This window comes from Motacilla alba, chromosome 14, assembly GCF_015832195.1.
Source record: "Motacilla alba alba isolate MOTALB_02 chromosome 14, Motacilla_alba_V1.0_pri, whole genome shotgun sequence".
Taxonomy (NCBI): domain Eukaryota; kingdom Metazoa; phylum Chordata; class Aves; order Passeriformes; family Motacillidae; genus Motacilla; species Motacilla alba.
This window is the reverse complement of record NC_052029.1, coordinates 7,291,388-7,304,374: the sequence shown is the minus strand read 5'-3', so window position 1 is coordinate 7,304,374 and position 12,987 is coordinate 7,291,388. Positions and strand designations below refer to the sequence as shown.

General features: G+C 38.9%; 1 protein-coding gene across 1 annotated transcript in view; it reads right to left on the bottom strand.

Annotated features, from left to right (window-relative positions):
• Nucleotides 1-12,987, bottom strand: part of CPPED1 (calcineurin like phosphoesterase domain containing 1) — a 39,467-nt gene that overhangs the window by 10,646 nt on the left and 15,834 nt on the right. The window contains 2 exon segments of the mRNA XM_038151264.1: nt 3,650-4,061; nt 4,063-4,073. Coding sequence (XP_038007192.1) covers nt 3,650-4,061; nt 4,063-4,073 — 423 coding nt within the window.

Genomic DNA, 12,987 nt, shown 5'->3' with positions numbered 1-12,987 from the left:
TCTCAGCTGTGGATGTTCTGAGAGCTTCTTCTTCTTCTTTTAACACTGCTCTCCTGTCACAACATTTCTAAGAGAAAAATGTAGATATATCACACACTTTTAATGAGTAAAGGTGTTAGAAGTTACAGCACCACCAGTCACAAATATAATGAAAAAATACACCATTTAATGAAGTTAGGTTGTTATTTTTGCCCCTATGTGCACATTAAATACTTTTAACCACATCTGAAAAATTGCTTTGAAGACACTTAGATGAATTTAAAACTTTTTAATTAAAAGAAGCTGAAGACTGTAGGGAATTTCCTTCTGTATATTTGCATCTCTGGTCTAGTTACTTTCTCTAAGATGTATCATCTCTCAGCTCCATAGACCATATATTCTTAGTCTAACTCTGAAACAAGATCTCTTTTCAACCCTGCTGGTAAAAAACCATCTATTAATTTAGGTTTTATTCAACAGAGCTCCTAAACATGTTTAGACATTTGCTTAAGCGCTTTAGTTGATTTGTGCCATTAAGAAACATTTATTACTATATGGTATTACCTAATATAAGTAATGCTCAGTGTGCCAGAGATGGTTCTAAGGATAAAAAGTCTTTAAAAGATTGTATATAGCTCACAAAAATATGCATATTTTTCAGGTCACAGAAAAAAATATTTAATGTCCTAAGAAAATTTTACCGGAATGAGATATGTAAGAAAAAGTAGATCTTCTATTACATAAACTGCCTGATTTGAAAACTTAATTTGCTGCTTATGTTTATCAAAGACACATGACTTGCAGACCAGATTTTTGGCTAGACCATTACTACTTCTTTATTTTCCCTACAATGCTATGAGGAAACCTATTTATATCAGCACTGTAAAATCCGTAAAAGCTGAATATGCATTTCCTGCAGCAGAGTCGAATGACTCCAGCAGATCTTACAGATGAGAACATCAGGTCAGCTCTTTCACAGTTATTCCACACGGGTTTTTCCTGCACTTAATGTCTGCGTGTAGAAGAGACAGAGCTTTGACAACTTTGGCTTAACTTGCAGAAGTTATACCAGTACACCTTCAGAAAGTATCTCTGCTTAAATGCTAAACTCTGCTTTCAACTGAGTTGGTTTTCACTGTGACCGAAATCACATTTTCAAGGACAACAGTTCTTATAACACATTTTGAAAAACCATGGTCTAGCAGGATTTCTTACGCATGCAGCTTACAAGTATGGTTTAACTTTGCACAGTAGTAATACATATTTACAAGTGCCAGATTTTCAATTATAAATATTTATCATAAGGACATCATTTTATCTTTAATTAGCCCAACTGTTAAGGACACTTCTAATGTGAGAAATGTAATTCAGTATTTCATACCAGATGTAGCCTCTACAGCTAGTCTTTTATCTCTGCTTGTAATGAGCAGATACTTACAACAAAACCATTATGTAACATGGGAGTGATTAGAAGATAATAACTACAGAAGATCTGGAATTAAAATAAAAATTTTCTGAAGTTGCATACCTCAGTCTAAAGCACCTGTGACCCCACTGAAACAGCGAGAGGCAGAAGGAAGGGAGGAAGGAAGGACTGGTGACAGGTTGGGGGAGAAGAACAGTGGTAGCCTGGTGGTCTCCTAAAAAGGCACACTGACTTTTTTTCCAGAATAAATAGTTATACCAAATTTCTAAATTTAAAAAAAGCAAAGTATGTTGGGATTTTATTGGCAATATTGTGTGTTTTAATCCTCCAAGAATGTATGAAATGAACTGAGGGAAAACCAGTTTCATGTCTAGTGATGTGCTAAACTTGATTGTTCTTTGGCAAAGCAGAGGTTCAGAAAGAAAGTGGTGTCCTTGCATCTCTCTGTGCCTCTATGCCACTATGCCAACAGCCTCTCTGCAACCCACTGAGACCTCTGTGGTCTCACAAAAGCTGTTCAAAAACAGAATAATAAAATGGAAACAGAATGCACCTGTTACTAAGGTAACTCTGAGCCACCTTTTGATTCAGCTCATTTTTCTCAGCAGTCTGAGTTACTGAGCTGCTTGTTCTCTGTATTCATTTCATTAGCAAAATGTTTGATTACTGGCTTGCAAATGTTACCTATTGACTCAGTGTATAGTAATAAGCATGCCAAAGATCAGTGTTTAAACACACTCATTAAGGAACCAAACAACTTATCAGAGATGGGAATGAGGGACACAAGGAGAAATTATGGAGGGAACAGAAAGGTGGCACAGAAAGGAGTTTGGGAATTTCTTCCCTAGAGTTGTATTGCTCACTTCCCATTCCATACCTTTCCCCCATCATTTGAAGCCTTCCCAACTTCTGGTTAAGCCTCTGGACACCCTTCTAAGAAACACCACAATGCAACAACAATGTTACAATGATAATGTTTCTTTCACCTCTTGATGAATTATATTCCCAGTACGGAGAGTTGTCAGCTGTTAGAAAACCAAATGGACGACAGAAAATCCTAGAAAAGAACTGTTTTGGTTCCCACATTAATGCCAGCTTCCTGGGATACACCCATGAACTAGGATGTGCTGCAGTCCATGGTACACAGGCAGTCACAGCTGCCCAGCTCTCCAAGAGCAACACTTCCCACTATATTAACACTAACACAAAAATGACAAAAGATATGAGGTCTTCTCAGCATGTCTCCTTATGGGAAAAAAACCCCACTTGTAAATCTTGAATCTGCAAATATATCGGTGCCCTGGAGAGCCCTCAGATGGCTGTGAATTTTGGCCCCACTGATTGGAAACAGTGGGAAATTGAGAGCTTGGAAATTAGGCTGAGTTGGATGAGGCAAGGCTTAACAATTAGATAGTAAATTGGGAACAAGATCATAAAAAAATTTGCATTGTTCAGTAATCCAAATAATGTGCTCTCTTATAGATACAGAGAAAATTACATTCTGATGCAGTGATGGCAGGATGGCAGGAAATTTTGAGGGACTGGCACACTCCAGGAACATGAAGGCAATTACCAGGAAACAATGGAAACAGCATGGAGGAGTAGCTGTGTACTGTGTCTGTCTCCATGGCGCTCAAGTGGCATCACACAAAGCTGAGGGATTTGGTACAATTACTCATTTAGCACATGCTCCACCTGCCCTTCATCCCAGACATGGCCCCTATTAGAAACGGATGTGCAAAGGACTGATTTTAGCGGAGCAAGACTTGTTTTAACACTGAATAAATCTGGGGTGCATTACACTCTTGGTTTAAAATTGGCTCAGTGTGGGAGAAAGCAACCTCCAAGGTAATTCTGAATTCTGTTTCCATGTTTTATGTAAAACATAAATTCTGTATTCTTCTCCTATGGCAATACCTGATCTTCCCCTCTGTAGGCAGGAAAAACTCAGGTTGTCTTGTATCTGTCAGTACTTGAAAAATGGAAACCTTGCTATTTATGCTAAGGAACTTTTCATGTTTAGCTTTTTACTTTTCTCTCAAAGTTTTAAATTTTGTCTGGTATTTTTAACAGGTGAGTAGATTCAGTTGATAATTTTGATCTACAAGAAACAATGAGGCTTATAAGCTGTATTCAAAAAGTCTTTGAAAACAGTACCATTTAACTTAAATGTATTTTGTCTGGCAGCAGAGCCATTAACAATTTGAAACAAAAATTCAAGAGTAGGAAAGTTTGAGAAAATACCTGCTTTATGAAACTTTTCCATTATCTCCTGACGAACTGATTTCTCCAAGTTGAAGTAATCGTCGTCTTCATCAGGTTTGCTCAGAAACAGAGGGATGTGCTGAAATACAATTATATGCTTGCATTTCTGGTTTGCAGCAACAGCCAGCTGCTCATCGAGCCAGGCATCCTGGGCTTGCCTTAACTCAGGGCACTTGGAAGAATCAAAGTATAGCTGAGAATTCAACACAAGAAAGAAAACACCTCCAACCCAAAAGCTGAAGTAGTCATCTCCCCAGTTCTGGCAATAATCATCTATGGTTTCTCTGGATGGAGTATTGCCAATATCATGATTCCCACTGACAAATACCAGTGGTATGTCCTGGTCAGTGTTTTTCAGAACATTCTTTAAATCTTGCTCTTGGTTTTTTTTTCCATCGGGTTCCTAAAGGAAAAAAAATACAAAACATTTGAGTGTTTATGTTTTTTTTCCTCACCTTCATTATTAATTTTTTGTTTAGGGAACTGTGCATAGTAAGAAAATATTGTGTATTAGATGTGATCATGAAAACATCTCCACTTTATCCCTGTACATCCACCCAGCCCAGTCCCTCCCTTCCCAAGGCCGCAGCCATTCTCAGGAGCTGGCCTGAAGGCAGGCTCTGCACAGGACCCAGCAGAGAGCCCAGCAGTAGGTGAGGCCATGGTCTGTGCTTTGCACCAGGAGCTTCAGCTGATTCTTTTCATCTACAGACTCATGATGTGGTGAAAAAATGCAGCAGCCTTGGATGGTACAATGGCACAAGGGTAAAAACCAGGCCAACTTCTGACTTATATTTTACGGCTGTGCAACAAAATTAAGTGTTGTTTGTTTGTTTGTTTTTCATTACAGGAACTACTTTAACAGCAAAAATTTAATCAGTGGCTTGTGACGACTTATTGATGAGTCTCTTTTAATAATAAGAATGCCATTAAATGAAAAAAAATTAGTTATGTGCTTTGCTAGTTTTCCCTGCAATTAATTTATATTAATATACATATCCATACAGGTACTCTTTTGGATGTCAAGAATATGTCCCAGCCTACGAAGATTTATCGTATTGACAGACTGATCTACAATCACTGAAAAAAATTTAGAAAGGAAGTTTTAAAAGGGTAGGTATTTTCCCCTAATGATTACAGAGGTTTTCCTATGTTTTCTAAAGACTAATCTTTAACTAGAGGCCATTGATATGATTATTATTAATTAATGAAATGAACATGTATAAATTGGTTTTGTCCCGCAATACATAACACACATCTAGCATGGGCCCATTTCACAAATAATAACTCAATTTTTTTAACCAAAAGCTGTAACAGGATTTTACAAGAACTCTGAATTCAGGTTTCTAACATACACTTGCACACAGGTCTGTGCCAATCAATCATCATGTACTTTTTAATTGTGTTCTACTTTCCTAACTACACACATACCTTATACACAGAAATGCATAAATGGGTTCCTGTATTGCAACTATGAGATAAAAGGGGTTTTTACAATTTCTTCAAAATACTCATGGTGAATATGTTGACAAACACTGACCCTTTCTAACAATTTTTTTTGTTTTACATACCCTAAAGTTACAGGCTTTACTACCACCTTATTGCTGTTACCAGAATTCTACAGCTTTATAAAAATACTGAATAAAAAAACCACATTAGGTCTAAATTGTGGCTTAATGTAAGGACATTGATATGAGGTGCATTAAGTCAAAATCCACAACTCTCTTGGGTATAACTGCAGAGGGTAGAAAGTTATTGCAGGAAAATCTTTGAGTAACTTGACAAATACTGGGCATATGATACCCGGGGAGTCTAGAAAGTAGTGGAGAGCAGATCACTTCTTGTAGTGTATTAATGGTCAGTTTAGGCTGTTCTTGTTAATCCAGAAAAAAAACCCAAACAAAACAGGGCAAGTTACATCTATATTACTTGGAGATGCTGAATTTTTAAAAACAAAACCAAAAATTCAAATAAACCTGGCACACTGCTGTCCACAGGGCTTTAAGGAATATGGCTGAAAGTGTTGCTTTTACTGCCACTTCCCATTTTCCTATGGAAAGAGTTGGAAATTTCAAGCTCTAAATATGAAAATATATGGGGGAGGAGGGCGGGGAAATGCAAGGGGAAAGGCTCTGTTCAGATCCATGTAAATACATTACACCATGTTAAACTCCATGCTATCACTTTGGGAAATTTAGCTAACAGTTGCAGAGTATAAAGACATTCGTGCAAAAGTTACAGAAATAATTTGCAGAATTATGTATACCTCTTCCCAGTGGTGAAATTCAAGCTCTAGAGACTAACACTTAGATTAGATTCGTCGACAGCAGGACACTGATTCCCTCATTTAATGAAATATTATTTCTATAGCAACAGAGAAACATATTCAGTGTTCATTGCAGAAAACAGATTGCTCAAAATGGAAAACAAGGTCTCTGCCCAAGAGCCTAGGAAATTCCACTAAGGAGACATCGGTTTAGAACAACTGCATCTTAGCTTGACTTTCTTGGCAGAAGGTCAAAACAACTTCAAAAGAAGAGAATCCCACAGAGATAAAAGTGGGGAAAAGTGGAGGAATGGCTCAGGACCTCTTGGGGCAGTGCTGGAGAGGAAAGGCTCAGCTGTCCCACTGGCCCTGAGCTGCACCACCACAACACACAATGTGTGCCTGCCACAAGGAGCCCTCCTGAGGCACCTCCCTTTACATCTGAGGTAAGGAACAGGTAAAGAAGACAAAGACAGTGGTAAAGAAGGAAACCAATGGAAAATTAAAGTGGTCCCTGCCACAGCACAAAAAATATCCTTTTAATCTCTCTCAGGCACAGAGTTATAATATCTAATTATTCCAATTTTTATGAAGAACATTTCTGTTTGATGGACATGTATTTCTTTGGCTTAGAGGGAGCTTTGTTGTAGGTGAATAGGAAAATAATATAGTGCCAAAAGGCAATACGATAAAAATTATTCATGAAGTGCCAGGGTAGATACAACTGAAATAAATTTCTGTGATGTTTATCCTGGCATCATCTGCAGTGACATTTTTAAATTCCAGGCCACAATTTTCTGTCTTTATGCTAGGTTGTGTAAATAAAGTCTTGCCCTGAGATAAATATTTCACAAATTAATAGCCCATAAAGGGCAGCTCGGCTTTTATGAAAAACATGAAAGTGAGAACTGTTGTTGGTGCGGTTGTGTGCAATTTTCCACAGCTTCCCAGTCTATCATTTTTGAAAGCTGAGTGATGTGAACAGGAGCATGAAGGTGTAATGTCACCATGTCTGCTGTTTTCTGTTGTGTATCCCTGTTTGCCTCAACAGCTCCAGTGTTCTGTCCTGCACTGCTTAAAGGCACCAAGACAACCAGCCTTCTTCACACACTGAAAGAGCAGATTTCAAGACAGTACTTTTACAGCACTTTTGCAAGAGCTGTCTTCAGTCAGCAGAATTACAGATTATTCTGCCAAAGAAATAATTCTTTAGGTACTAATCCTTAGTTACAATTTCCTTTGGTACTCCACAGTAGGGTGCACCACTCTAAGATTGGGTTGGGTTTAGTTTTTGTAAGGCACCAGCTATTAAAAACAACTTAGAGCATTGTTTCCCCCCAAGCTGTATCTGAAATGCTGATGGCAATTTTTGTATAACACAATCCTTCCCATACAGTAACCCTTAACAACACTGTAACTTTTCCTCCAGAAGTATTCCAAATGAAAAAATTATCAATTAATTAACAATAGCACTACTTTTTCTACTTATATGAATCAGGAGGGGGAAGGGGGGGCTTATGATGGCATTATGAGGTGGTACCCCCAGGCACTCCTGGCTTGGTGTTAGGTGAAGTCTAAGTACTCCCCCCAAGGCAAGAGAAGCCTTTAGCTCAGACACCTTCAAATAATTTAACAATATGCAAAAATGTGGCACAATCATTTCCTGGATTTCTCATTACTCGGTCTCAGTATTTCAATGTATGTTAAGTGTCCCAAACTTAGAAGAGCTGCAATCACATTGTTTTTTAATGGAAAACATGTATTTTCAGTTTGAAGAAGAAAAAAAAGAAAAATCAAGTTTTATGCCAGCAACACTCTTGAAAGGCCCTGATGTGACAACTGCAATCTGTTTAACATTTAACCCAAGAGACTGCATACATTGCAGACAAAAACGCTATACAAAATATCAAATAGAAATAGTACCTACCTTTGATAAAAGCAAAATGGGAAATGTCAAAACACCAGCTATGGAAATAAGATTTAGAAAAACACTCGGCCCATTCCTTCTGTAATTTATGATGATACCAGAAGTACTCTGACATCAAAAGACAACTAATTATTGTTGAAAGCAATCACGTGATTGTTAAAAAACAACAACAGATAGATTTGTGTATTTTTCTGGGCCTTACAGTGCATCACAATTGCTTAAATCAAAGAGTCTAACTATTTTGAGTCTTGAGACATTTGTCCTGCTTTGTGTGTTTTCATGACTGTCTGCAGTTGCCCTACTCCTCCATTTAAAGGACGCCCCGTAGCACTATTCCCCAAATTTCTAGGGAGGAGGAGGTCCAAGGCTATACTCAAACACGCGCTTTTAGCCCACTGGAGGAAATGTAACTGTTACCTCCATCTCTGTGGGAAAGCAGCCTCCTCCTGTCAAGCTAGGACTGCCTTTCATCTCTGCTCTTGCCTTGGATACCTGTTTGCCCTAGATCAAGAGGGCTACAAGGAAGATCCTACATCGTCCCTGTCTGCTGACCCCTCCCCAGGGACAGCCCCACTGGTGCCACTGTCACTTGGAAGACATCACAGGTCCAAACCCAACTGTATCATCAACACCACACTGTACCTGCCAGGCTCCTTCTGCAACTGCATCTGATTGCTTTGCATTAATGTAAAAATCTGAGCTCAAATCTTGCCATTTTTCAAAGCACCAACCCACAGCATCTCTTCAGAGCGCTGATGCAGATGGAGCTTCCCTACTCCAGAGCTCTGACACTGTTCCTCACTATGTGCCTTCTTTCCTGCCCTTCCCCATCCCATCAATACAGGTGACTCCTCCTGACTGCCAGGGCCGGACTCTTCCCTCTACTCATCTCTTTACAATTGATCATCCCATAAAAGCGATTCTCTCGTGGGCCGTGAGTGCAATGAAACACTGCGGTCTCCACGTCCTCTTTTGTCCTGGGATGCTACAAAAATATGACAATGGACAGGGCACTGCATAGAAAAGAAACCTCCCCGGCCACCCAGGTCAGTCTTACCAGTGCTCTTCATTGTTTCTTGCTTTAAACATAAAACCTTCCCCTCTGGTGTCTGCTGTAATGAACTGATGCAACACACTGTGTCATTCCAAATTATTATGCGCAGGAATAAGCTGATCCATTTTAATAAACCCATTATGGTCATGTTCTGGAATAGGTTATTTTGCTTTGGTCTGTGCTGTAATAGCTAAAATGTCTCCTCATTCTTCTATAGACATATATATTTCTAATCTTCAAATAGCCTGAAGACAATTTTATGATGAACAAAAAATTATGCAGTTAAAAATAATGTAAATATAACTATATTCACTCCTGAACAAACTGATTGACTACTCAGTCTAACTTACAAAGAACCTCATTTCATTAGTTCCAGTGAAAAGCAGAATCTGGAATACTTATTTTTCTACAGCTGTAAGTGACATTTTCAGTACATTTGAAACAAATAATAATCTGTTCTGAGATTCAAAAAATGATCACACAAAAATTTTCCTACATGAAAATACAAATTAATTTTATTATATAACTTTGAGTATTAAAACAAGAAGAAATTTTAACTTTAGTTAAGCTAATAATGAACAATTATTACATTAAAGCAATTACAAAATCCCCAACTGAACAAGGAAGCCTATTAGGGGATCAACTGCTCCTGGTTTCAGTGCATGACATTAAATATAATGACTGCAAATGCTGACTTCTTCTGAGTGCCAGCCACACAGGTGCCCACAGAGCAACCTAATTCATGGCATTTACAGCTCCATGTTCTGCTGTGAAAATAAGTATTATCCTTCACTTAAACTCAACTCTGCTCTTATCTTTGCTCATCTCCCAGCAACACAGAGCTGTCACAGCAAGCACAGGCCACCAATGCCTTTGGGTCTATGCTTCTGTTGAAATCATCACAAACAGAAAAAAATACCTCTATGCTACAGTACCAAAACCAAACTTAATTTTAAAAACTTCATAAAAAGATCCAGTACTTGTACTAGATTTTTAGTACTGTCTCTAGTACTTGTATCATAAATGTAAGATCTGAGAAAATTGTGTAGCTAATTACATCTCCAAGATTTTAATATTCAGAGATATCTATCTGCTAATCGGATTTCTAAATTCAACTGTAGACTAGACTAGAGAACATGGTCTAAAATACAAATAAATATACACTTGCTGAAGATTAAACATTTGCTTCTGACAGCCCAGTGGTTTCTTTGCAATATGAGCCTGTTGGACTTGTGTGGAGATCTCTGATGCTTCCCTACTCTGGGCTGATTAGAGCAAATTTAATTTCACAGTAAGCTGTTTGAGGCTTTGAACGCTCCATTAGGTTTTACTAGAATCAGATAATTACTACAAAATGTTTATTTATGCAACCACAGTGGCATTTCTTTAAACAGTTATTATTAGATATTTAACAAATAATGTGCTGCTTACCCAAATTCTTAGCTATTATTAATTAACACTGGTGTAAGAGTTTGGAGAATAAAATAGCCAAGAACCATTTTGGTTTGGATTCCATCCTACCGAGCATATCAGAGTTAGGTTACAACAGCAAAAGAAACAGATGCAGTGAGTTTAGTTAGATTACACTAGCTTGTGGTCAGGAAACTAGGTCACACCTGAACACTGCCCTATTGATCAGGCAATGACATATTAATAGAAATGTTACCTTGCACTCAAACAAATACAACCTTTACCTATACCCTGATTCAGTATAAACATTTGAAAGCCTCTGCTTCTGCCTTGCACCTAAAAAGTCAATATGTGTCTTTTCTACTTCATGCTCTATTACAATTCTCCACTGACAAAGATTCAGGAATTGGGATTTAGCTGACAATTTTGCTGAAGCTGCAAGTGACACTGGAATACAGCTGCCTCCTCCCCAGCTGTGCCATGCTGCTAGGAGTTAAAAAAAATACACAAACTTGCTTTTGTCAGTCAACCAAGCAGACAGTTCAAATAGCAAAAAAAGCAAATACAGTAAAGGTGAAATGCTTTAAAGGTGGAGCCTATTTTAAGACACTATTTTTTGACCTGCTCATATGCCTATTATATGGACAAATCAAACATCAGCATTCATGCTCTTGCCTTCTAGATGAGAGAGGGATTTTTTTGAGAACTATTATATTTTTAGTTAAAATTGAAACTTGACAAAATATCTTCATATATACATGCTTCATTTAAGGGCTAGCAGTGCAGCCTAATTTTATCTGGCCAATTAAAAAAAATATATAAACGATCCTTTGTTTTAGCAAAATTGGTTATTTAATGGTAGTTTAAAAGCAGTATTAAAAGCAGTTCACAGGTTTCTTCCTTTGTGGAATGTCTTACCAGATCACTGTATTTAGCATTAAGAACTTGAATTGGACCTGACATTTCTCTGTAATTTATTCAGTTCACAAATGTATAAATGGCAGCTTGTGCATTTGCATGCAGATTTCAGCATTACACTCCTATCTCATCCTGTGTGCAAAGCCCACCAGCAGCAGATCTCCAGCTCCCAACACCTCGTCCCTGCAGTGTGACCACACGGGTCCCGCGTGACGCAATACGCACGAGTGCAGCACCTGCCTCGCCAAGGACAGCCCAGCTGGCTGCAAAGCAGCTGCACTGTACAGCTCTGCACAGCAAACACCTGGGCAATACTTCCTAACAAGGAAGAACACACAATGGGCAAATGACTGTGGACTTCATCAAGTGTGACAAAACTGGATATTTCCTCAACGCTCCTTTTTAGTGGATCCTGGACCAAAAGACAGGTAAGACTTCCTGGGACAACCAACTTCAGCTCTTACACAAATAAAATATTCACTGACCTTTCCTGACCCGCCCAATGTGGATTTTTTAAGTAAGAGAATTCAGAACATTCACAAATAGGTTTTAAACAATAATGCTTTGACTAGGAACATTTGCTATGGTGTGTGCTTTCCCCAGTTTAGAAAATTAGGCAAATTAAAGAGGTTTTTTTAGAGTTACCCTGTAAGGTATTTGCAATTATACGCTGCAGCTTGTGTCTCAAGATTTATTGTCTATAAAGACTACACTTTTGGAGGGAGTCATGTTAAGGCACTCCGTATTTGAGAGAAAGAGAGAGGCAAATATTTTGGACCATGGCAGTTGCACATCCAATTTGGGCATGGGAAAGAAGCTCAAGCTAACCCAGTTGTGATTCTCTCAGGAGAGAGGATGTCTTCAAATGCTACAGTGATTATAAACAGAAATGAAGCCATACCACTGTCTGGCCACCAGAACCATCACTTCTGATGTTCCTCAGCTCTGCAGCTTGTCTATTCTGAATGTAAATAACCTCACTCTCCTCTGCGGACGTGTCACAGCTCATAAGAGGGACTAATTGTATAAAAGCCAGTGTGCCCATCTCATCTCATATTCTGATCATCAAATTGTCAAGCAGGAGTCAAATGGAGAAGTACTGATTTGAAATACTGTCACTTACTTGCTGTCTAAATATGAACTCAGAATCCCAACATTTGGCACCTGTTTTTAAAATCTTGTTGCGCATCATTGCCTGTTTTATTATATGAAGAAACACTGCATGGGAGACAGGATAGGGTATATAATTTTGAGGAGACATGCAGCTTGCAGTTTCACTTTTCACATAAAGAACATACTGTTGCCCAAAATTGTAATTAGCTGAATGGAGCTGATGTGCCTTATTGAGGCTTTATGGAGGAGTTAAGAGCGTTAGCGGAACGTGCGAATTCCTGGGGGAAAAGGCAAACCGGTGATGCACACACAGATACACAGAGCTTGCAGGCAGGGGGAGCTGGCTGGCACCCGAGAATGTCCCAGAAGAGCTGAGGCCCCTGGAAGCAGCAGCAGGACAGCCACATATCCCGGCTGCAGGCAGGGGCTTGATGCTTGAAGGACAGAAAGCAGGGAGAGAGACAGAGGAAGGACACTGGGCAGGGAGAGCATTTGCATCTCCTGCAGTCCCACAGGGATTCTGTCACTGACAATTCTCTCCCAAATTCATGACTGCTTTTTACAGGATGCCAGTCATGGAAGGCAAGCCTGTACCTTTCACCAGCACAAGCTGCTGCAGCTCTGGGGCC